Source organism: Onychomys torridus, chromosome 10 (genome assembly GCF_903995425.1).
Source record: "Onychomys torridus chromosome 10, mOncTor1.1, whole genome shotgun sequence".
NCBI classification, from domain to species: domain Eukaryota; kingdom Metazoa; phylum Chordata; class Mammalia; order Rodentia; family Cricetidae; genus Onychomys; species Onychomys torridus.
This window is the reverse complement of record NC_050452.1, coordinates 33,391,820-33,418,119: the sequence shown is the minus strand read 5'-3', so window position 1 is coordinate 33,418,119 and position 26,300 is coordinate 33,391,820. Positions and strand designations below refer to the sequence as shown.

The following is a 26,300-nucleotide window of genomic DNA, read 5'->3' as shown; positions in this document are numbered from 1 at the left end:
AAGCTTATCACCACCTAGTAGTATATTTTTTGTTTATTGTCTCTCTTCCAACTAGGAAGTACATAACCCAAGCACAATGGACATTTTGTTTCAACTCAGCAACTGTAAAGTTCTAGTCCAGGCACGTAGGTGGCACTGAAATACTCACTGAGTGAAAAAAGTGCACATTCCCAAAGATGGGGACACAGAACTGGTGTCTGTCCAGCAGCTGTCCTCCAAAGATCCCTTTCACACTGTTGGAAGGTGGTGGAAATTTTATTAGTGGGGGCCTAGTTGGGGTGTGCTCTTAAAGGAGACATTTGGACTGGGGCTTCTCCAGCTTCTTGCTTCCCACCCTGATGCGCTTCCTGGCCAAGGTTCCAAAACAACAAAGCCAACCTACCGTGGGCTGAAATTAATCTTCTCTCAAATTCAACATGACGCGTTAACGCTGAGTGCATAAAGTTGGCAGGCACCATATGACCATTGGCCAGACAGTTTCAGTCCTTGACTCAGACAAGAAATACAAAGGATGCGGGAGTCGCGAGCCTTCCTCCAGCCGCCTTCTCATCGGGAACAGGCGTGAAAGTCACTAGGTAAACACATTTCTTGCCGCGAGACCGGAAGAAGACCGGCTTCCGACGCACGCTCTGGGACCGACAGGCTCGCGACTCCCGGTCGCCTTGGCAACCGCCAACTTCCTCCTCCGCCCGGCCAACCTCGAGAACCTCTTCCGGGGCAGAGGTCGCCCCTCTCCTTTCCCCACCTACCCACCCCCCCCCCTCGTCTCCTCCAAGATGGCGAGCGGCGGCAGCGGCGGGGTGTCGGTGCCTGCGCTGTGGAGTGAGGTGAACCGTTATGGCCAGAACGGCGACTTCACGCGTGCCCTCAAGACCGTCAACAAGAGTGAGTGTCCGGGCGGCCGGGGCCGTCCGGAGGACGCCGCCTGGCTCCAGCGCGCGACCCCTCGGCACAGCGCCGTGGGGATCGCTGCGTCCTCCGGCGCAGCCCCAAGCCCGGGGGCGGGTCGCAGCCCGGCGGCCACCCGCGGCCCGAGCCCGGCTGCTTAGGGCCACGTGTACTTCCCCCCCACGACCCGCGGGCTCCGACGCGAGGGGGAGGGGGAGGGATTTAAAGAGACCTCGGCGTCCGGAACCGCTTCCAAATTGGTCTTCTTGACTCCTTATCCTCTGCCGGGTTTTGCAGGGATGTCAGGTTGACTCCTCTTCTTCGTTATCTTGAGGGAAGTGATCCAGACAGTGTCGTGGAGGAGACTTGTTGACTGGGGCTGGGGCAGGAGTAGAGGGCAGGAGAAGGCACCTTCCTGGCTACGCAACATCCATGTTGCAGACAAGGTGGAAGTGTTGCAGATTCTAAAGGGGAGAGGTGTGAATGTCCAGCCTACCATGTATTCGTTTCCACGTACAAAGTCTCCCCCGTGGTGTTTAGCCAGAGTGTGTGTGTGTGTGTGTCCCCGCGTGAGCGCGTCAACATTTAAAATGACATAGGAAGAAAAGTTGGATCTGTGTTTTTACCCCCATAAGTGATCATTTCTAATTTGTCTTCAGTGTGAGATCCCATACATTGTTATTCTAAACTACATGCCTGTAATATGGCCATGCCATATTCTATTCAGTAGATGCACTCGCGTGTGTTAGGCTTGGTAATGTAACTGCCAGATGGTTTAGCTGTGCAAAGCAATAGTTATGTAAAGGGTTTAGCAGTAACATACACTTGGCAACTTAGGGTTTTTGAGTTACTATGAAAATAGTGATGGTCATAGACCACAGTGCATTGAGGAAAATAGTTACTAATTAGAATCCTTGATTCTCAAACTTACTTCAATTAACAGTAGCCCTTAACTATGCCTCCAACCAATACATAGTAGCAGTGTAACACTCTGCAGCAATGCTTTAATCAGCCAAGAGTGCCACTTCAGCAGTAAATATTAATTTCTAGAAATCCCTTTGATTCCTAAACTGAGAATTGAACCCCTGTAGTTGACCAGGAGCGAGGGCAACTATGGTCCTAGTCATTTTGACACTGACCTGCATTGAACCTTGGCCACCTGAGTTATTTGGGAAAGGGAAATTGTGTTTCTTTGGAACATTTCCACAAGATAAATCATGCCTACATTGTACTTTTTGTTTTGCCATGCTGTAAATTGGACTTAGGGCCTCACATTTGTTAGGCAAACTATATTGCCATTTTTACTTAATAAAAATGGGGGAAAGGCATGGATTTAAAAATGACTTTCCTAAAATTGTTCTCTAGTATTGCAGATTAACAAGGATGATGTAACCGCCCTGCACTGTAAAGTTGTTTGCCTTATCCAGAATGGAAGTTTCAAAGAAGCCTTGAATGTCATCAATACTCACACCAAAGTGTTAGCCAAGTAAGTGATCAGTTAGTTGTACAGTTATTAGAAACACTTTTGTTAAGAGAGTTGTGTAACCTCTCCCATTGTTTTCTTCCACTGCTCACTTACTTTTGACCTACTTTTCTTTGCCCTCTTTTTTTGGGGGTTCTCTTGGGTTTGGGTTTGGGTGTTGAAACTGGAAGAAGCAGAAGTAACCTTTGTTCTGTTCTGCTGCTGTGCTCTTGGAAGCATTTTGTAGGGTTTTTTGGTTTGGGGTTTTTGGTTTCTTGTTTTTCTGGGTTTTCATTGTTTTGTATCTGCATGTTTGTTCTGGATCTAAGCCGAGCTAGCCTGGAACTCACAGCGTAGCCCAAGCTGGTCTCAAACTTACAATCCTCCTGTTTCAGCCTCCTGATGATGGGGTTACAGGTAAGTGCCACAGCCCCCAGCTGTCTTTGGATGGAACTGCTGAGAGAAACAAACCATGTAGGAATGCAGAACATAATGTGAAAAGAGCTTGTAATCCTGCACTCAGGAAGCTGAGGCAAATATCTAGTTTGAGGCCATCTTGGGCTGTTTCCAAAGGTAGGGTTCGGGGAAGGGGGCCAGTAACAGTTCATGCAGGGAGGAGAGAGGGAGAAAACAGTCGCATATCTATCAAATCGATATGTATAAGTTTAGAGTATAAAACATCCAAATCGACAGAAGGTTCTAAGACGATGGGGCAGCCTGAGCCTGACCTCTGGCCCTAGCTCCATTAGTTGTTTAGGCCGACATCTTTCAGTTGTTTGTTTTCAGTTTTTGGTGGCTGTTTTATCATTTCACAAAGCATGAACCTCAAGAATGGTTACTTTTTTGCATTTGCTTTGATAAATCTTTTCTGAGTGGGAGATTTTGGTTGCAACTTCAAAGTGAATTTTAGATATCATATTAGCATAAGTGAGCTTTTTAAATCTGGGTATTTAAATGCTGCTTGTTTGCTTGTATCTTTACCAGTTACTTAGTTATAAATACAATATTTTACTTCTAATCATTTTTTTCTTTGATAATTATTTGGTTCGTGAACCAAAACAGAAGCATCATATAGCTTATTTTATTAGGTAGATTTAAGAAGCTTTTTTCTTTGGAGACAGCGAGCGTCTCATGTCTCCCAGACTGGCTTCAGGCTCCTGAGGTAGCTGAGAAAGAGCTTAGGTTTCTGATCTCAACCTGTACTTCCCAGTGCTGAGATAGCAGGCATGGACCACCACATCCAGCCATGAGGTGCTGGGCATAGGGCTTTGTATATCCTAAGCAAGCACTCTTACCAACTGAGTGTCAAGATGTACTATTTGAGTATTTGTGTTGTCTTTGTATCTAAGGCAATCATGTATTTAGCTAGTCCATGATTGACTTCTTTAATACTTTTTTTAATGTCCATAGAAGGAAGAGTAGATGAGGAAATGGATGTAGTACTTTGTGGCACTTTAAGAGTTTCTGTGATTTGGAGGCAAGTCACAAAGCTTTGTTGTGATTGTTGAATAGATTAACATGTATCAAGTGCTTAGAGCAGTGGTTCTCAACCTTCCTAATGCTTTGACCCGACCATTTAATACAGTTCCTCATGTTGTGGTGACCCCCAATCATAAAATTATTTTCATTGCTACTTCATAACTGTAATATAGCTACTGTTAGGAATTGTAATACCTGTTTCCTGATGGTCTTTAGGGGTCAAAACTGAGAGATTGAGAACCATTGACTTAATGTAATACAGAATGTTACATTATTCAATAATAATCACATGCGGGTTGTTTTGTTTTGTTTTGTTTTGTCTCTTCAGTAACTCTCTCTCCTTTGAGAAGGCGTATTGTGAGTACAGGCTGAACAGAATTGAAAATGCCTTGAAGACAATAGAAAGCGCCAACCAGCAGACAGACAAGCTCAAGGAGCTTTATGGACAAGTGGTAACTACTGCTTTAAATACCTCTTGACAGTCATCCCAGGCAAGCATGGCCTTCCCCATAACATGGAGCAGGGATGGGGAATCCAGCCCATCCTGATGCTCGACAAAGTTAGCCACCAGACCAGTTCTTGAGGTTTGGATGTATTCCATGTTCTTGCTCTTCACTGGAAGAGTTGTGTGTGTAGTATTCTATAAGGTAAGACTTCCTCAGGGTTATTGTATGAAATTTGATTTCTGGTTAGAAAGGTAAAGGCCAGTGGGCTATGTACATAGGTGAAACAGTATTTCTGATATTAACTAGTATTCAAAGTTCTCTCTCTCTCTCTCTCTCTCTCTTTCTTTCTCTCTTTTTCTCAAGACAGGGTTTCTCTATGTAGCTTTGTTCCTTTCTCTGTAGCCCAGGCTGGCCTCAAACTCTCAGAGATCCGCCTGCCTTCCAAGTGCTGGGATTAAAGGCGTGCACCACCACCACCCAGCTAGTATTCTAAGTTTAAAATAGGATGATGATGAAGGATAAGAATTTGAGGGACCTTTTCAGTTTTATATATGTGTGAGTATTCTGTTTCCATGTATAGTATGTGCACCACATGCTTGCTTTGTACTCATGGAAGTCAGAAGACAGTATCAGATGCCCAGGAACTGGAGTTACAGAGTGCTTGTGAACCACCATGTAGGTGCTAGGAATTGAACCCGGGTCCTTTGCAAGAACAACAGAGCAGTCTCTCCAGCCCCTGAAAATACTCTTCAAGGGTTTGAGACAAAATTAAGCCTGATCTGAAAGTGCTGTTAATGATGAGAGGACAGAGGTGTAAACTGGGCGATTACAGGGAAAGGGACCCAGTCTGTGTGCGCATAGGGACTAATGGATCCAGAGGAGCAGCTGTTACTGCCCTTTTTGTTTGTTATTTTTTGATTTTTGGAGACAGGGTTTCTCCATGTAGTTTTGGTGCCTGTCCTGGATCTCACTCTGTAGACCAGGCCTCCCAAGTGCTGGAATTAAAAGCTCTGCCTGACCTGGAATTTGCTGTGTGGTTCCGACTGGCCTGAACTCACAGAGATCTTCCTGCTTCTACTTCCTGAATGCTGGGATTAAAGGCATGCACCACCACCACGCCCAGCCCTGTTACCTTCCTTTAAGAACAACTTGACTGAAGCAAGACTTAGGTTGTATGAACTTGGTACTACTGTCATTATATGCCATACCTGATTTCTGAGAAACAGAAAGTACAGGGGTATATATAGTGAACGTGTAGGAAATTTTAAGTCTTTAGTTAGCATTGAATTTTTCTTCTGTTTACTGGCACTCAGTAATCATTTTGTGTGTGATCATTGTAATTCAAGTAACAGCATAGATTTCTATAGAAAGCTTTCCTTTTGCAGCCTTTAGGCATTTAACTATGATAAAGAACTTGCTTTTCTAAATGTAGCCACTCCTACAAATGTGGATTATAATAAAGATTAATTGCATGTCATATTGTTAGAAATATTAGCTCAGAAAACTAGTTGAAAATAAAAAGATAAGCCGTTGGCTTGCTCATGTTGTTTCTGTGTTCCTTCCTTCCTGGTTCTGGAAAGCTTTAGTGTGGTCTAAGACGGAGGCCGCGTCAGTCACCTCTGCCCTGTGTGCTCTGCCCTCAGCTGTACCGCCTGGAGCGCTATGACGAGTGCTTGGCCGTGTATAGAGACCTCGTCCGTAACTCCCAGGACGACTATGACGAGGAGAGGAAGACCAACCTTTCCGCGGTTGTCGCCGCTCAGAGCAATTGGGAAAAGGTGGTTCCCGTGAGTACCCGTCTGCGCCATACAGCCGGGAAAGAATTCCTGCTTACTGTCTGTCTGACTGACGTTTCTCTCTCTGACAGGAGAACTTGGGGCTCCAGGAAGGCACACATGAGCTCTGTTACAATGCTGCCTGTGCACTGATAGGGCAAGGCCAGCTGAACCAGGCCATGAAAATCCTACAAAAAGCTGAAGGTTGGCAGTTTTTAAAGCTTCCTATAAATCGGTGTGGATATATAACTTTAGACAATCTCTAAAAATTGCATTTCATGTTAGTGAAATTATTAAGTGGAAATTACTGGGACAGTGAGAATTTTCAGAAGTTTGTCTAGCCTAACTCATTGGCCATCTCTCAATTTCTGTTAAAGAATCAAAGTAGTTTTTAAAGTTTACTTTTGAAGAGCAGGTCTGTAGTTTTCCTACTGTGTGCCTGGCCCACAGTCAGGACAAATCTCTCTCACCCGCCAGGCCCATAGACGCTCAGAACCAACCAAGTAAACACACAGAAACTTACATTGCTTACAAACTGTATGACCGTGGCAGGCTTCTTGTTATCTACTTCTTCTATCTTAAATTAACCCATTTCTATTAATCTATACTTTGCCACGTGGCTCGTGCCTTACCAGTACCTTACATCTTCCTTGTCATGGCGGTAGCTGGCAGTATCTCTCTGCCCAGCCTTCACTTCCCAGCATTCTCCTCTTCCTTGTCCTGCCTACCCTATCCTTCCTACCTGGCTACTGGCCAATCAGCACTTTATTTATTTTAACCAATCAGAACAACACATTTGACATACAGAACATCCCACAGCACAGGTCTTTGAAGGGATTATTGTAAGTATTAAATGTAAATTAATTGACTTAACAAAACAGTATGTAATAAAATGATTCCTGAACCAGGGGAGGCCCAGGGAAACAGCTCGGTGAGCACTTGCCACTAAACCTGATGGCCTGTGCTCAGCCCCGTCTCCACGTGGTAGAAGGAGACTAATTGCTACAGGTAGTCCTCTGTCCTCCACATGATGTGATATGCAAACACATGCACGTGTGTGCACACGCACAGAATAAAACTGATTGATGTACATGTTTATAGTACCACTCAAGGATGTTTTAGGCCATTAATGTGTTTCCACATGTATTTCGTGCTTTGAAGCCTCTCATTTAAAAACAGGGTGCTGGGGTTTAGTGAGCACACTCGAGGCTGTGGGTTCAGTCTCCAGCACCGAAATAGACAAGAAAGAAGGAGAGAGAGAAGGCGTGGGTGATGTGGAACAAAATTTCAAATTTGGCTCAATGCCATCTATAACTACAGGTCTGGGGGGATCTGTCACCCTCTTCTGGCCTCCACAGGCACCAGGCCACACACACGGTACACTATCTTATCCAAGAATTCTGCTTCTAGAATTAAAAGTATATGTAGTTTGGTAAAATTTGCATATCTTTGCATAAAGATCAATTGGAGGGATGTTTAGGAGAGCGAGTTTATAAACAACATGAGTTTGTATATTAAAGATTGGTCATGGGAGCTGGGGGTGAATAGTGTTGTCAGTAAAGTGCCTGCCTGCAGTGAGAGAATTCATTCCTGTCCAGTCCTCACAGCAGAAAGCTGGCAGGGCTGGAGAGATGGCTCAGCCGTTCAGAGCACTGGCTGCTCTTCCAGAGAACCCAGGTTTAGTTCCTAGCATCCACATGGTGCCTCACAAGCATCTGTAACTCCAGTTCTAGGAAACCAGATGCCTTCCTCTAACCTCCACGCACACGGATGATACACACACACACACACACACACACATGCTGGCAAAACACATATCTAAAAATTAGAAATTTCAAACAAACAAACACCCTAGGCCTGAGGATGTATCACAACTGGTAGACTGCTTGAAATCTGCTCAGAAGGTAGTTTTTGCTCTTGGGAACTGTGGAGAGACTAGGAAGAGCGCAGTGATGCTAATTTTAAGACCATTTACCGTTTTTTCTCCTATAGATCTTTGTCGCCGTTCATTTTCAGAAGATTCTGTAAGTATTCAGTAAAACCACATTTGATACTGTGACGAATAGTGGGCAGTTTCACTGCAGTGTGTTGACTTTGTGGGATAGATGGTACCATGCATTTGGTTCCTACCTAATCAGATAGTAATTTTCTTTAGGGACTTGTCTTCAGCACCTCTGAGCACTCTCTGTGACTTGTATTGAGACGAGTGTCTCTTTGCATTGTTTCTTCTTTTACTATAGTAGTTTTAACATTTCTGTATCAAAAACAAATGAAATCATATCCAGCCGCCCAGCCAGCGTTCCCTCACCAGCACAGTGCTAGGTTAGTAAAATAGAGTGCTGGGAGGTGGGAGGTGGCCTGCCCTGTGAAGCGCTTGCTCCGTATGTGTGCTGATGATAGGACTTGATTTGCTGGGGTCCTGGGCATGGTGAATGCATGGTGGCTTGCACTTTAATCCCAGCCCTCCAGAGGTGGAGCCTACCCTGAGCAGCAAGTTCCAAGCAAGTGAGAGACCCTGTCTCAATAGAAAGTAGGTGAGATGGAAAGAGGGTGTAGAAGTTGAAAAGCACTTGCTGCTCTTGCAGTGGATCCAAATACAGTTCCTAGTCCTCAGGTCAGATGGCTTACAACCACCTATAATTCTCGTTCCAGGGGATCTGACCTCCTCCTCTGGCCTTTGCCAGCACCCCATGCACATAGTGTATACTCCCACAGACACTTAAGTAAAAATAAAATCTTTTTTAAAGTAAAAATAGATAGTACCCAAGAAACAGCATTCAAGGTTGTCTTCTGGCTTCCACATGTACAGACATGCATGTGTGCACACACGAATATGTATACACATGGGTAAAGAATATAGCCTCCTAGCTTTGAATATTCATTAGGAATGTGCACCAGCCAGCATATTACATTACCTTAATTTGGGGCATCAATTAAGAAAGCCATCTACATCTTTTTTTTTTTTAAGGTCTCAGGGATTAAACCGAGGGCCCTCAAAAATGCTAGGAAGTATTCTATAACATGCCAAGTCTTTTTTGTTGTTGTTGTTGTTGTTTTCAAGATTTATTTTGCTTTTACTTATGTGTGTGAGGACAGGTGTCCAACAAGTCCAGAAGAGAGCTTTGGATTCCCTGGAGATAGAGTTACAGGCAGTTGTGAGCTCCCAGATCTGAATGCTGGGTACTGAACCAGGTCCTCTACAAGAGCAGTGTGTGCTCTTAAATATGTGTTTTTCGGGTTTGAAGAGATGTTATCACAAACACGTTACTTTTTATAATACATTTAGTGATTACTACCTTGCATTCCTGCATCTTTGACCATATTCCTTCAAGAACCCCTTTCCACTTTCCCTTCAACAGCTCTCTTTAGTGGCAATTCTGAATCTCAAAGCTGATTCTCAGGGATGAGTCTTGACCTTACATGACTTCATAAAGGTTGTCTATATTTCAAATGTCTGGATCACTTGGTAAAACTATGTAGATATTTCTTTTTCTGCTTAGGATGGGGCTGAGGAAGACCCACAAGCAGAACTGGCCATCATTCATGGTCAGATGGCGTACATCCTGCAGCTTCAGGGTCGGACAGAGGAGGCTCTGCAGCTCTACAATCAGATCATCAAACTGAAGTGAGTTGTTCAAGAAAATGAAGTGTCCTTTCAGGGATGAGGCTTTTGTTTGTTGCTGTTTAAAGTGTGTTTACATTAACTATTGCTTGTTCACAGGCCAACAGATGTGGCACTACTTGCTGTAATCGCAAATAACATCATTACCATTAATAAGGTATGAACTCTGTGGTTTTTCTGTATGTGTGTTTTATGCTGAGAACATATTATTCCATCTTTTTTCTAGGAGGTATTCTTTTTTCCATGGCAAACAAATTCAGGTGTAACAAAATCATAATGGGGACTATTTTAACTCATAATATTGGTGTTTTTGCCATGTTTATTTAAGCAATAAAACTTTTTTGTAGTTATAGGCTTTGGATTTTAATAATATATTGCCTGTCCATGGTAATAATGAAGACTATCCATGTGCTAGAAATATAAGTAGTTTGGACCTTTAAGTACATGGGTGTTTTACATTCCTTTTCTGTGTCTCAATTTGGGGTAGGGGCAGTTACGAGGAACAAAGTATGGGCAGGTGATTTGTCCTACCTATCTACCCTCTGTAAACCATTACAGGAATGGTTAGGCACTTCTAACTTAGTACTCTCCTAATCAAATTAATTACCATGTGGAAAAACAATTCAAGTTGAGGTTTGAAATCCAAGTCAGTAGAAAATAAGAGAAGCAATTGTTTGATTTCTCATGCTGTTCCTTATCTTTGGTGTGTAGGGACTGCAAGAAGCCATTTGTATGAGGCCATTGCCTAGAAGAGTTAGAACATGGATCAGATACCAGTTTCTGACCCCAAAGGTTGTCCCTGTACTTCACTGTACCTCTGTCCTGTGAGAGAGGTCTCTAGATGTGGGGTAGTGGAGTGTCTCAGGTTTCCAAACATTGATGCTAACATTTGAGTTGAGGCAAATACATGACTTTGAAATGTTGATCAGGATGATTATCAGACATACAGTTGTGGAGAGGAGAATGTATGAAATACTAAATATACATCTCCACCTAAATATAATTTATGCATCGGTCTTTATTCAATTCACTTTTTCGTTGTTGTTTTGGTTTGGTTTGGTTTTGGAGTCAGGGTCTCTCTACATAGCCCTGGTTGTCCTGGAACTCACTACGTAGACCAGGCTGAGCTAAAACTCACAGAGACCCATCTGCCTCTGCTCCTAAGTGCTGGAATTAAAAGCATACACCATCACACCTGGCTTCACATTATTATTTTTGACTTTTTGTTCAAAATACTAGATGTAATAGGTAGCGTTTAAGAAGAAAATTAGGTCCTTAATCATTATAGTTTAAAATCTCATCATGAAAAGCCAGGCATGGTTGTGCATGCCTGTAATCTCAGGATTCAGGAAGCTGAGGCAAAAAAATGAGGAGAGCAAGGCCTGCTTGGGAGGTGGGCAGTTTCACTGCAGTGTGTTGACTTTGTGGGATAGATGGTAGAGGCAGGAAGGTTAAGAATTCAAGGTCATCTTCAGCTGCGTACTGTGTTAAAGGCCAGCTAGAGCTACCTAAGACTGTCTCAAAAAAGCAAATAAAGTTAGAACAAGCTTGCAAGTAAATGAGTGCTGTATAGAGCACTTTGAAAAAGGAGCTATTTGTCTTCAGAAGGCTTCAAGGCTTAGTTATCTCTTTCTTTCTTTTTTTTTTTTTTTTGAGCTGAGGATCGAACCAGGGCCTTGTGCTTGCTAGGCAAGCGCTCTACCACTGAGCTAAATCCCCAAACCTTGTCTCACTTTCTTAAGAAATTCACAATGCTCAATTGTTTTGTATTCTGCCCCTCACCCCATTGTGAAGACCTGGAGTTGAACTCAGCCTCAGTGCTAAGTCCATGGTTGCCCTGCAAGAAGTTCCAGAATCGATTCTTCATGTGTCTGCCTAGTTGAGGAGGCTCTTAGGGAAGGAAAATAGTGGCTGTACCACATACATGCTCCCTGCTGACAGTGGAGTCTAGAGTGGGATGTCTGTTTGAGAAACTTAGGATTTCCTTCGGCACAGTTGAAGCAGGATTGTTACCTTCTTCACTTCACACTTAAATTATAGACGGCATGGTCTATGGACACAGCAGGTGTGTGTCTAGTCTGAAGTGATGTAGGCGTGGTAGTTCACCCCTGGAATCTTAGCACTTGAGAGGCAAAGGCAGGGAACTGCTGTGAACTCCAGGCTGCGCTGGACTGTAGAGTGAAGCCCTGTCTGAAAACCAGAAACTGAAAACAAAAGGTCTCAAAACTAGCATCCAGCATTGGGAAGATAAACAGAAATCTTTCTCTTCCCTAATGAACCTCACACTGGCCTTTTCAAAGCTATGAGTAGACTGGGAAAAATATGTGTCTGGTAGATATGAATTGCAGAGATTATGTTTATATGTATGAGCCAAACCCAGGGCAAATGTGTACACATCTTGTTAGTCTAGGCACTGCAGCCAGTAAATGTGGCCAAGCTCTCTTGGTGTGTTTATGTGAAATAAATGAGTGGAAAGGGAAGGCTTTCAAGAGTCACAAAAGCCTAAGTGTAGTTTCTGCTAACGGTGGGCAAACTTTTCTTTGCCAGGATCAAAATGTCTTTGACTCCAAGAAAAAAGTGAAATTAACCAATGCGGAAGGAGTAGAGTTCAAGCTTTCAAAGAGACAACTGCAAGCCATAGAGTTTAACAAAGCTTTGCTGGCTATGTATACAAACCAGGTAAGCAGTGTGTCTGTTCCCTAGCTGACCTTGTACTACCTAGGCTCATGAGGTACAAAGGGGATTTGTATGATCTCTCTCCGTTTTGTCTACTTTGCTTCCTTAGTATTAATAAGTTTTAATAATTGTGCTAAACAAATAATTGACCCACTTTTCTAAGCATATGGACTTAGTAACTGTAGAGAAAGTTAGTGCCTTTGTGGAAGGAGGTGTTGTCATTTTCCTGTTTAACTGCTGGTGATTGACCGCAGCCTTATACACACTACTGAGCTACATGCCAGTCCTTTCCTTACTTCCATTGCTAGTCTTTCTGAGTTAAAATGGAATCATTAAAGACATCAGTCAGCCGGGTGGTGGTGGCGCACGCCTTTAATCCCAGCAATCGGGAGGCAGAGGGAGGCGGATCTCTGTGAGTTTGAGGCCAGCCTGGACTACAGAGCGAGTTCCAGGAAGGTGCAAAGCTACACAGAGAAACCCTGTCTGGAAAAACCAAAAAAACAAAAATAAGACATCAGTCAGATCTAAGATCCAACTTTCGTTTTACTGGACATAACACACATTATAAATGTTAAGAGGTACAAGTTCTTTTTTTAAAAAAATAAGTATTTGTTATTATTTTTACATTTATTATTATTTTACATGTCCTGTCTGCATGTATGTATGGGCACCACATGTTTGCCTGGTGTTAGATCCCTTAGAACTGAAGTTATGGATGGTTGTGAACCACTATGTGAGATGTTTCAGCAAGGAATGTATTTCCATGGCTGTTCTGTTGATTGTGTTGCTTTTGGAAGGGAATTCTGAATTTCAGAATTACCTGGAATGTAGGTTTCAGAAGATCATTTAGTGGTTCTCAACCTTCCTAACACTGTGACCCTTTAGTATAGTTAGTTCCTCATGTTGTACTGACCCCAACCATAAAATTATTTTCACTGCTACTTCATAGCTGTAATTTTATTACTGTTATAAACCATAATATAAATGTCCATGTTTTCCAGTAATCCTGGGCTACCCTTATGAAAGGGTCTTTTGACCCCCAAAGGGGTCGTGGCCCACAGGTTGAGAACTGCTGATTTAGAACTTGCCTTTTGCTTACTGTTTTTAGGACTCTTAAATGCAAAACTAGCAGTCTTGTCCTTGTAATAAAATATGAGATGAATGCTATAAACTGATTTGCCTAAGCCTGCATATTTTTGCACCTACTGTTTACCCCACCCCTTTCTTTTGGATTATTTAATGTTTAATTTTATTAATAGACTTACTAATAAAGGGGGCATCTTTTAGGCAGAACAGTGCCGAAAAATATCTGCCAGCTTGCAGTCCCAGAGTCCTGAGCGTCTCCTGCCTGTGCTAATCCAAGCTGCCCAGCTCTGCCGTGAAAAGCAGCATACAAAAGCAATAGAGCTGCTTCAGGTAAAGACATCAAACTTGAATGCTTAGTGAGATGTCAGGTAGTTGAAACTGTTTCATTACACTGTAGTGTACAAGCTTGTGCTTTACACTGCAACAGCCCACAAACTAATAGGTACTGCACCACTAAGTTCCAGCGTCACTTTAGTTGACTTTTAAGTTAACTTAAAACTTTTTTATATGTTGTACTCTGTAAGTATTTTTATAAACTCCAAAGAATGCCTTTTCATTTGGAGTTCTGTTCAGCATGAATTAGGGAATTGAACTTTAGGCTTGCAGTACTGCACCATGCTTGACCCCCATTTCAGTGATGCATTAGTACCTCAGTGGGTCCTACTCCACACCCTCAGTTAGGGAGATACTTGGTTTGTATCATCCCAAACCAGTTGTCATATTACATAAGTGTTATATGTTATATGAGTTAATGTGTGTAAAGAATTGAGAAAATGGACAGGATAAAATTAGGACCATTGTGAGAGAAAGTTGTCTAGCAGACACACACACACACACACACACACACACACACACACACACACACACCAGTGAGGAGGCAGTAGCTGAGTGTCTTTAAAACAAGTGAGTTTGTGTAGCATACAAAGCTTGCTATAAAGCGTGGGTGTGGAGTAACATTTCTCCCAAGGTAAGATTTTGACCTCAGCCAGCTGTTTTGGCACACTCCTTTAGTCCTGTCGTCCCAGCACTTGGGAGACAGAGGTAGGCAGTTCGAGGCCAACCTGATCTACAGATTGAGTTCCAGGATAAGGGCTACACAGAAATCTATCTTTAAAAGAAAAAAAAAATTGACCTGAAACCAGAAGTTAACTTTAAGCTGAACTTTGAAATCTTACAGAGCTAAGTAATTGTAATGTCTTACAGTTGTGTAATTAAACTTGTATTTTTAACTCACAACTAAAAATATCTTAGGAATATTCTGATCAACATCCAGAAAATGCAGCTGAAATCAAGCTTACCATGGCACAACTGAAAATTTCCCAAGGTATTAATATTTGACTTTCAGTTCTTTGTTGAGTGGTAAAGTTTGGCTGCTGTTATAGACGGTCTAGGCTGTGTGATCTCCAACAGACTGAGTGGTAGGGAAATCGGCCTTTCCTTGAGTTTTCCTGTGCTGTTCGAATGATTCTCCGGCCTGAAAGGTCCATGCAAGTGAGAGATTCCTTTGCTGCAGAGCACTGCAGTGCCTTTCCTAGGAGGTCACATCTAGAGAAGCCTCCTCGGAGATTGGATGGAGTAAGAAAGGAGCTCCTTTGCTTTGTAGTATGTCACAGCTTGTTCCTTTTTCCTTCTTTGTACTTTGCTAAGTACAGAAATCTATGAAATCTCATATATTTGATACCCAGAAGAAAACTGCATGGTTTGTTTGCTTTTAATTGAACTTTGTTATCTAGTATTGAGTTGTCTGGTGTTCTAGCTGCTATCTTTATGTAGCTATTTGAATTTTTTTTTTTTTTTTTTTAAGATTTATCTATTTAAAAGAAGAGGGTGCCAGATCTCATTACAGATGGTTGTGAGCCACCATGTGGTTGCTGGGAATTGAACTCAGGACCTCTGGAAGAGCAATCGGTGCTCTTAACCTCTGAGCCATCTCTCCAGCGCTATTTGAATTTTAAACTAATTAAAATTGAATGAAACTTACAGCTAGGCATAAAGCAAATTCCTATAATCCCTACTCTCTAAAGGCTGAGGCAGGAAGATTATGAGTTCAGAGCTAATCTGAGCTACATAGTAGGACCTGTTTCAGGAATGTTTTATTAGTAGCCAGAGAAAACTAAAGGTACCTGTGTGGGACAGCATGGATGCATAGACCTTGACATTTACAGACGTATATATCAGACAGCTCAAGTTCTCAGTGGGCAATAGCAAGTGGTCCAGAAAATTTTAGCTAGTCACAATGGCTGAGATGAAAATTTCATGGAATGGGGGAAAACAGTTGGCATTTAGGGAAAAGTGTAAAAAAGGGGAAAAAAAGCTCCTTGGTGAGGCAGTAATTGAAACAGGATTGGGGATTTGTTGAGAATTAAAGATGAGAGATTTGAGTTATTGAGATTTGCAGAACATAAAATCAGAATTGTAATACCATTTTTCCATTACACTCTAGTCTATAGTAACATATTTGAAGGCCTTTGGGGGACGGACACACACACACACAGGCCCCTTCCGATTCCATTCTAAAAGAGAAAAAATGTCACTCAATAGCCTGGAGTTGCAAGACTTTGGATAAAAGCTCTGTAGGAAGACATGGTTTCAGTCTGGAAGACAGTGCAGGGCCTAAGAGCTCCTGCTGTGCTGCATGAGGAGCTGAATTTGAATCCCCAACACTCACATAAAATGCTGAGCGTGGCTGTGCATGCCTGAGACTCCATTCACTGTTGGAGACAGGCAGGTTCCAGGAATCTGCTCACTATGCAGCCTTCCAAACTGAAAGCTTCTGATTCAGTAGAAGACCCTGCAGTGAGCTCCAAGCAAGACAGCCAATATCTTCTTCTCCATGTTCATGTACACAGTCGCATCACCATACACTCAGCACATGCACAAGCATAGATATAGTTTCCTTACTTCAGAAATGAGCAGTAGGCACACTATCCAAAGTCCCCAACGCTTATGTAGTTAGTTAGAGATACTGCAGAGTACAGTTGGTGATCTCTTGCCCAAGGAAAAATGATAGGGAATACATTTTCTTGTATTTTTCCACAATATGTTTTATTCAATGTGGTGCTGATTTTGTTTTTAATCTCCTTAGGGAACATTTCTAAAGCCTGTCTAATATTGAGAAGCATAGAGGAGTTAAAGCATAAGCCAGGCATGGTAAGTGTCTGAGTGACTCCTGTTTGCACGGCTGTGCTGTCTCAGTGTCCTTTCGTTTCCACTCGTTTCCTCATGTGTTAGTGAGGCAGGACTTGCCTTTAGATAAAGCTCTGTGCTCTGGTAGTCAGATGTGTTCAGTCTTGTTTAAGCCCCACATTGTCCATAAAGGGCAGCCTCAATCTCAGATCTGTACCTGGCTTTTTTTTTTTTTTCCTTGCTAGATTGTTTATCATGTCATTGTAATTATCTGGTTTTTTAATGTTTTGTTAAAACAACTTAAAAGTAGTGGTCAGTAAATTTAGATTTTAGTTCTTTTCCAATATTACAGGTTTAAGCCAGGCATGATGGCACACACTTTAGTCCAGCATTCAAGAGGCAGAAAGAGGAGGATATCTTTCAGTTTGAGGCTGGCCAGGACTGCAGAGTGACCCTGTCTGTAAGATGTGAAAGTGTCTTTTTCATAGTGCACACTGATGGGGTCGTGATAGAGCATGCATCAGTTGAACAAGAACTGCTTTGTTCATGTTGCTGTCCTCCAAGCCAGCTCGCTCACAGCACTGATAACTGCTGTCTTCATGGAGCTTTCTCTTCATAGTTGAAGGCTTGTGCTATAGATTTTATTAGAATTGTACCATTATAGGACTGAAAAAATGTGGTCTTTTGCTATAAGGAATTTATCTATTTCTTCATCTTAGCTGTTGAACAGTAAGTTCAACAGCCATAGAGGCTGTACAAGTGCTTTCTTATTACACTCTCAATAACTGCAGAATCTTTCACTGATACTGGTTACGTGACCTAGTCGGTTTCCTGTTGCTGTAGTAAAATACTGACCAAAACCACTCTGGGGAGGAAAGAGTTCATTTATTTGGCTTACGGGTTACATTAAACAAATAAATAATTGAGGGAAGCTGGAGGCAGGAACCAAAGCAGAGGCTGTGGAACACCACATACCTGTCCAGGCTCCCATTCAGCTACATTTTTTTTTATACTGTCCAGGACCATTTTTGCCCAGTGATGACACCACTCACAGTGGGCTAGGCCCGCCCACATCAGTCATCAATTGAGAAGAAGCCACACAAGCATGGCCATAGGCCAGTCTGGAGGAGGCAATTGCTCAGTTGGGCTCCCGCTTCCCAAGTGTGGAGCTGATGTCCAGGATTAGTCATTACACTTATGTTGTCTCTCTCTCTCTCTCTCTCTCTCTGACCAGTGTGGCCAGACTGTGTCAATTTTACCAAAGTTTCTTAAAAATGCAACTTTTTTCTGTTTCCTGACCTTTACAGTTCCTTCAAGGAATGCACAGGCACATACCCATGCACATACAGTGTGGGTGTCCTTGCTACCCCACGCGCTCATCTGGTAAGCTTTTCACAGCTTAGGCCCTATGCATCTCAGTGCAGTTCAGCCATGCTGGAAGCTCCCTGATCACACACTTGAATGTCCAGCAAGATAGCTCATATAACTCTATCAAAATGCTTATTTTTCATGTTCTGATCTTACAAGACTTGACACTCCTTTAGAAGGAGTCCATTTTATAAACAAATGCCTTCATATTTTTCTAAGTATTTCTAGAAATTGTGTTCTCTAAAAGAATAGTGTTTATGGTGAATTAGGTACTGGCAGAGATCCCATCAATCTTTATTCGTTCTTTAGCAATTTTAATTTTTAAGGACTATGTTCTGAGAGTACATTGGAGTGTTTTGTTCATTAACTTACTCCTTTGCTGGACAGGTATCTGCATTAGTAACCATGTACAGTCACGAGGAAGATATTGATAGTGCCATTGAAGTCTTCACACAAGCTATCCAGTGGTATCAAAGCCATCAGGTAAAGGAATGGAGTGAAGAACTATAAGGGCATGTTTTTTCCATAAATAATAAAATATTCTACTGAGCCAAAAATTTCAGAACTGAAATATTGAGTCACTATTTTAAAATGGAAGGCTACTAGACTATCATTAATTTTTGTAAAGAATAGTAGGTCCAAATAAAATTATTAGATATAAGGAACAGCTACAAGATGAAACAGAACAGCTCGTTTATATTTTTAGAAGCTTTTTCCTGTGTATGTCCATGCGTATACACACTCAGAATGTCATGATATTATTGTACATTAGGTCCTTGGTAAGGACCTAAGAGCCTGTGGGTGACTGGTTAGTTATTAGAATAGCAGTGTATGGATTGAATATTTATCATGTCTCATCCAATAGGAGCGTCTTCATTTTCATAGAAGGTATCAATTTACTGCTGTGCATACCATACATACACACACTCACACATACACACACATGTTGCATTTACATGGTTATTAACGGTTAGCGGTGGGAGGGCATCAGTGTTTTGAATAGTACTATGTTGAATTAATGTTTGAGAATGTGCCATATCTTTTATGATTTGATTTTGGGAGCATATTGTTTTGTTTGGTTGAGTTTTTTTCTGCTAGTGTTAGAGATGGACCACATACTAGTTATCCTAGGCAAGTGTACTCACTACCAGACCTACATTCCCATCTTGTTTATTTTTGTGGGTAACTAAAATAGAAATGGATTATGTCCTAGCAAGGCTTTATTTTGTTTTGTTTTGTTGAACCTGTAGCCCAAATCCCCTGCTCATTTGTCCTTGATAAGAGAAGCTGCAAACTTCAAGCTCAAATATGGACGAAAGAAGGAGGCAGTTAGTGACCTGGAGCAGCTGTGGAAGTAAGCTCTGGGAAGGGGGTCCACACCTCGTTCATCTGAGGGCTCTTCTCCGTTTCTGTTAGCGGTAATTTATAAGCTGGTTATTAACTTTTTCTTTTTTCAGGCAAAATTCCAAAGATATTCACACACTAGCGCAGCTTATTTCTGCCTACTCACTTGTGGATCCTGAGAAAGCAAAGGCGTATCCTCTGTGGCACGGCTCTCCGAGGAGCACCAGGAGCTCTGCTTCCTCGGGTTTGGAGCAGAGGTTTTCCTGCTAGAAATTGCAGCCCACAGGTTTGCCTGGTGAAAGCAGATTGTAGAACTAGGTATCAGTATGACTGAAAACTAGTAATGAAGTAGGGGAGGGAGCCACATGCCCATCACAAACAATGTTTAAGATAATTTAGGGACAAGGCATGCAATTTCTAGTACTTGGGATGCAGGAGCAGGAGAATCCAGTCATCCTTTGGCCGTATGGTGAGTTCAAGACTAACCTGAGTTCAAAAAAGAAAAAATTAAATACCCTAGTTGTTCAGTTTGGGGCTCTAAGTCCACTCTGATGAGGCCATGTCCCAAGAACTGAGCTGCATATCAGATGCTAAGAAGCTACTAGTCACAGCCTCTGTGCTGGGACAGCCTGTGCATTTGGGAATCCTTGAACTACATCACTATATGAGTTAAGGAATACATGATAAGTTTTCCTTTCAGAATATATATTGTCTATTTGATGTGACTTGTTTTCTATAGAAGATTTAAGAGTATTTTTGCTTTTGATAAAGGCCATCAGGAAAAGATAGTATCTTTCTGTTGGCAGAGATGTGCTGACAGACTAAATGTGTGTGTGTTGTGTTCCTGAACACCTGTCCCACTCCAGTCTTAGTAAACACTTGCCCTCATCGGACAGCATGTCTCTAAAAGTGGATGTCGAGGCTCTTGAGAATTCTCCTGGTGCTACATACATTCGGAAGAAGGGCGGAAAAGTTACCGGAGATAATCAGCCAAAGGAACAAGGGTAATGTTTTTCCAATTCAAAATAGTTTAAAACGTTTTCTTAGGCTGATTTAAAAGTATATAAGAACTTCGGAGTTAGGCTATTACTCAGTTGGTAGTGCGCCTTCCTAGCACGCAGGAGTTGATGACATCAACTCCTGGTCCTTCCTCCACTTCCTCATACTATTACCACTTACACCTAGATGCTGACTTCTTTGGTTGGTTGGGTGGTTGGTTTTTGTATGGTTGGTTGTTTGAGACAAGGTCTCATTTCTCTCTCTCTCTCTTTTTTTTTTTTTTTAAATTAATTTTATTTTGGAGTTCCCAAAAGCTTCAAACTAGTGATGGAATCTGGAAGCTTTTTAAAAAAGATAATGTTTGTTTCCCTGGATCGCCTAGAACTTACTATGTAGACCAGGGATCTTCCTTCCTCTGCCTTCTGTGTACTAGGAGTAAAGGTGTGGACCACCATGCCCAGCCACTTTTTTTCTTTTACATTATTTATTTAGTGGTGGGAGGCATGCTTGTGCTGCTGTGCTTGTGTGTAGATCAGAAAACCACTCGTGTGTGTGTGTGTGTGTGTGTGTGTGTGTGTGTGTGTGTGTGTGTGTAAAATCAGGTCTAGCTTTCTATGTACATACATTCTAAGGCCCAAACTCAGGCCATCAGGCTTTGTGGCAGGCACCTTAACCCACTGAGTCATCTTGCTGGCCTTACGCTGACTTTTGAGATTCAAATTATCAGTATAGTAATCTCACCAGACTTTATTAATGCTCTTTTTACTATTAAATAGCAAAAGTCTAATTTATTTTGAAGGAAGCTATACTGTGTTTATACTAGACACTGACCAAAAAGGTGAAGCAGTAGAACATGCCTTTGAAGAGTCACTGGAGTAGAGGTTCACCTGTGGTTTGCTGCAAGTGCAGCTGGTGGGAAACTCAGTGGTGGGAGGAGTGTCAGCTGGGATGAGAGGTGAAGGGCCACACCATCTGTGGCTTGTTCTTCATTCTCATAGAGGGAGCTTTTTTGCCTTAGTTCACTGATGAATAGTTCTCAGCTGTACCACACAATATATACAAAGAGAGATGTTTGGTCTTCTGACGGCAGCTTTCAGAGTGCTTAATAATTACTTTGAAATATTTTCTTGATTACTTTGTAAAGTTCAAACTTTGAAAAGTGAGGCTAGGGTGTAATTCAGTCTTAGAGCACTTGGCTGGCTTACAGGAGGCCTTGAGTTTGAGTCCTAGCACCGGCAACATGACTTTGTTTTTAAAGAAAAAAGATACTTAGTAGTTGGGCATGGTTTCAGCAGCCAGCAATCCAACACTTAGAGGCTGAGACAGGTGCCTCCCAAATGCAAGGCCAGCCTTCTCTACATAGTGAGCCAAGTGTGCTGACACATGCCTGTACTATGAGTACTGGGTATAGGGGCAGGGGGATCAATTGAAGACCAGCCTTGGCTAGATGAGATGTGTTTTTAAGGAAAAACAAAAACAGAGGCCAGATATGCCTAATTCTACCACTCAGGAAGCAGAGGCAAAGGATCTCTGTGAGTCAAGGCCAGCCTGATCTATACAGTAAATTCCAAGTCAGTTGGGGCTACATAATAAGACCCTGTCTTTAAAAAGTAAAGAATAGGGGGGCTGGAGAGATGGCTCAGAGGTTAAGAGCACTGGCCGCTCTTTCAGAGGCCCTGGTAAAGCGTCAGATAAAGTGGCAACTCCAAGGATAGTCAAAAGGGTTAACTCACAATATGTATAAGTAGTTAGTCACAGGATCCAGGAGGGGTGCGGCGTGGCATGGTACAAAGAGGTTCTCTGGAGAACTCTGCCCTGGTTGGCAGTACCAGCATCCAAGACCACAAGGTAGCCAAGAGAGCAAGCACATATGCACTCACTCCAGGGCTTAAGGGGTTCCCCCTTGGCCACGCCCAGTGGGGGTGGGGGGCATGCAGGTACCTAGCCATTACCTTCTGCCTGCTAGAGGTGGTGCTTCGGGGATAAAGCACAGACAACCACCTCCACCCCTGGGTTCAGTTTCCAGCAACCACATGGTGGCTCACAACCATCCTTAATGAGATCTGCTACCCTCTTCTGGTGTGCAGGCATACATGCAGGCAAAACACTATACATAATGAATCTTGAAAAATAGAAAGTGCAGAATAAGTAAAAGGTGTCCCATCCATCTTTCTTCCTTCTAGTGCTATGACCGAGTAACTTGATTTTCATGTCCTCCTAAAAGATTACCAGTACATGTTCTCTGGCAGAGTGTTCCTTGATTCTCTAAAATCTTGCCAGTTAACTCATGAAGGCATGATAGGTTCTTGTTTATATAAATCGCTTACTATTAGACTTCTGGTACTTTGAGGTACTTTATATACTGCTTATACTATTTAAAGGATAATTGAGTAATTTAGGCATGGTAGCTCTTTTCAAAGAATAGGTAATATTTTAAGATTGTTTTCAGCAAGGCCTGGAGGTACATTCAGGAGGTCCCTCCCACCAGAGAAGTTTTTGAGGCAAGACTTGGAGTTTGAGACCAGTTTATACTATGTAGCAAGATCCTATCTCTAAAAGGGGCCACTGAGGTGGCTCAGCAGACCCAGGGCATTTGTCTTGCAAGCCTAATAATCTGAGTTCCCAGAAGTCACATAAAGGGAGAAGGAGAGAGCCAACTCCACAGTTCTTACCTCTGAACATGTGCCTTGGCATGAGAACCCACAAACACATCATTCACACAAGCATACACATTCAATGATAACTGTTTGTTTTTTTTTTTCTTAAGTGGAAAGTTTGCCATGTGATTGAATTTAACTTGAATTAGTATTCCAACTACTTTGTTAAGTTTATGAGCTGGTACCAAGTCTTACATACCCCTTTTTATGTCAGCATGACCAGCCTGCTCTTTTGCACATATGTAATAAACTATGTTTATCACAATGATGATAATGATTCTCAATTTCTTTTTAGACAGGGAGATTTGAAAAAGAAGAAGAAGAAAAAGAAAGGTAAGGCTTTAAAGGAAAAATAGATTTCTATATTGTTGTTTGAGATAGATTTCTCAAGCCCTGGTTAAATTAATTACCAAAGGGCCATATATTTTCCAAGTTCAAATTTGTAGTTATTGCTATTTTAGTGGAATTTATAGAAATTTTATAAAGTTATGTCTCGAAAATATTTTCCCTTATGCATGGTGGCTCAAGCCTTTAATTCTAGCACTGGGGAGGCAGAGACAGATGGATCTTTGTGAGTTCAAGGCCAGCCTGGTCTACATAGAGAGTTCTAGGCAAGCCAGACTACATAGGGAGACATTGTCTCAGGAAAAATTTTCTTGATATATGAACATGGTGCATGCCTACAATCCCAGAGGTGGGAGAGTTGCAGGTACAAGGCCAACCTGGGCTACATAATAAAGTAAAAAACAGACAAAAAGGCTTTTCTCAGACAAATTTCAGTTGTGTTATTTATTCCAAGTCATGAACACATTGTTTAAACAAACAAGCTTGAAACTATTCTAGGTGCATTTCTCATTTACCATTCATTTCCAGGAAAACTGCCTAAGAATTATGACCCAAAAGTTACCCCAGATCCAGAAAGATGGCTACCCATGCGAGAACGTTCTTACTACCGAGGAAGAAAGAAGGGTAAAAAGAAGGACCAGATTGGAAAAGGAACACAAGGAGCAGCTGCAGGAGCCTCCTCTGAACTGTAAGTTGTGGCGCAGAACAGAAGACCCTCAGGATGTAGTTCATCTTGGAGGCTGACTCGGGTATGAGGGAGACTGTTTATATGCTGTATGAGAAACACAGTCCTACAGCCTTGGTAAGTATTTGTGGTATGTGAAAGGAAGAAAATACACTGATTTTATTGCAAATACTAAAACTATGTGATTGTGTTCTTAAAAACTAAGTGTTCTAGGAGCTGTGAGAATGACGCAGTAATGGAGCCCTTGTCTAGCATGTGTAAGGCCCTGGGTCTGACCCCTAAGGACGACAAACCACGAGACAGCCTGTAATTACGTTTGGTTTTGAAACTAAAGATAATGAATCATTTAACTATGTGGTAGATGGGTAACACCTAGGGAATTTAAAATGTGAATTATTTCTACATAGAACTGTAAGTTGGGGCTGGAGAGATGGCTCAGAGGTTAAGAGCACTGGCTGTTCTTCCAGAGGTCTTGAGTTCAAATTCCAGCAAATTACAACCATCTGTAATGAGATCTGGTGCCCACTTCTGGCACGCAGGCATACATGTAGGGAAAACACTTCATACATAATAAATAAATAAATAAATAAATAAATAAATAAATAAATAAGAATTATAAGTCATTTAAGGTTGATTTTCTAAACTTACTAATTTGGCGTGTAGTGTATATTACATTTCCTTTAGTTATAAGATTGTTAAAAAATACTCAAAAGGAGTGGACAGAGGTATCTTTAAAATGTGTGAGAAATTATTCAGTGTGGAAAGTAAAATCTATGCACGTACATGTTTGTGCCTTTTCCTGTATTTCTAAATGACTGAAAATCTTTCTGATTTGTTTCAGGGATGCCAGTAAAACTGTTAGCAGCCCACCCACCTCCCCACGACCTGGCAGTGCGGCAACGCTATCTTCCTCTACAAGTAACATCGTACCCCCACGACACCAGAAACCCGCAGGGGCCCCAGCAACCAAAAAGAAACAGCAGCAGAAGAAGAAGAAAGGCGGTAAAAGCGGCTGGTGAAGACAATGTACTTGCTGCAGGCTGTTTGCAGTCCGCTGCCAGTGACCCTGGGAGCATAATAAAGGTGACAAGCGAGAAGCACAGCGCCCTCCTCCATCCCCATAGTCCTGAAATGGTTCCTTACACTTCAGAGGGGAGAACCTTCTCCTCAAACTGCCGCCCAAGCAGATCTGGCCTACTTGTACAAATAGCTTTACAGAAGACTGAAGATGACCGAGCCTAAGGCACGTTATCTAAGGTTTCCCAGGATTTAAATGGGAAATGTTTCTCCTGTTTCAACTAGTGTGAAGATATGCGTTCCTATTCAAGTCTCACCTTAAATTATGTCTTAGGACGCTAAAGGTGGAATCTTCTGAGCATTCCAAGTATTTGTTTAGAGATATCATGTGATGAAAAGGGATCTTAGTAATGCGTGGCCAGAAAGACTCAATGTCTAAAATAATTTGAACCCTAAATTCTCTGTCTACTGGAATTGGGACTCTTTCACGTGTATGTGTACATCCGACTTCTTTGTACCCTTGCCATTTCATTTTCAGATTATGTTAACATACTGATTTAGTTCCACTGAAGAACTCAAGAAAATATATCAATGTTACAAGTAGTTGATGCTTAGACCCATTGTTCTGAGGGCATATGGGTTTGGGCCTCTTAATCAGAACACTTAATGGCCACTATCAAGAACATAAACTTTGACTTCTTTATTTTAAGAGGAAACAGTACCAGGCAGTACTGAAATTCACAAGAGCATTTGGCCCAGTTGGTACTCAGATGGCTCCCCTTTCTGGTCGTGGGACATGGCCTTTCATTATCTTTTTCAAAGTAACGTGGTTTGCAGCCACTTTGTGGTGTAAATGTTGCTCGTCTTTCATTGCTAGTACCCACTTTCCTACTCAGTTGTGAGACACACCTGGGTGTCTCCCATGTTTAGTATTCGTTTATGCCATCCAAGCTATCATTTATTTCACACTTCTATTTCCTGTGATCAGATTACTCGGTCCTTGTTAATAAAAGTGCTGCTGTGTTTGAGCATCATCTATTGAAACTTCTTCAGTGAGTCTTTACAAGGCTTTCCTGCTCTGTGGGATTACAAATGGGGGCTGCCTAAGTGCCATCTAAGAGGATTTACACGGCTCTCCAGAGAACAGTCTTAGTGAGACTGAATCCCTATTACAGGAATGATTGTCATGTAGGATTGATTCCATTACATCTCCTAGGCTTAAAGGTAATTTTCTTAAACTTACCAACAGAAACTCAGTGAGATTTACTGAACTTAGAGAATTTTGATCCAGTACACCATGGTGAATACATATCTAGTACTCTGTT

The 26,300-nt window shown here is 42.0% G+C and overlaps 1 protein-coding gene across 2 annotated transcripts; it reads left to right on the top strand.

Moving 5' to 3' along the window:
• Nucleotides 1–728: 728 nt before the first annotated feature.
• On the top strand, nucleotides 729–26,011 carry Srp72 (signal recognition particle 72). 2 transcript variants are annotated; one of them, XM_036201480.1, is made up of 19 exons: nucleotides 729–885; nucleotides 2,254–2,374; nucleotides 4,158–4,281; nucleotides 5,919–6,062; nucleotides 6,143–6,254; nucleotides 8,043–8,074; nucleotides 9,551–9,675; nucleotides 9,772–9,829; nucleotides 12,220–12,351; nucleotides 13,636–13,764; nucleotides 14,686–14,758; nucleotides 16,520–16,584; nucleotides 18,316–18,411; nucleotides 19,179–19,282; nucleotides 19,386–19,463; nucleotides 20,139–20,276; nucleotides 23,224–23,261; nucleotides 23,802–23,961; nucleotides 24,800–26,011. In XM_036201480.1, exons 1-19 carry the CDS (start codon nucleotides 777–779, stop codon nucleotides 24,975–24,977), a joined length of 2,016 nt encoding a protein of 671 aa, XP_036057373.1. In that variant the 5' UTR covers nucleotides 729–776; the 3' UTR covers nucleotides 24,978–26,011. The 2 variants fall into 2 exon arrangements, with proteins under 2 accessions (XP_036057373.1, XP_036057374.1); XM_036201481.1 differs by lacking the exon at nucleotides 729–885 and adding an exon at nucleotides 1,142–1,194.
• The last annotated feature ends 289 nt before the right edge of the window (nucleotides 26,012–26,300 follow it).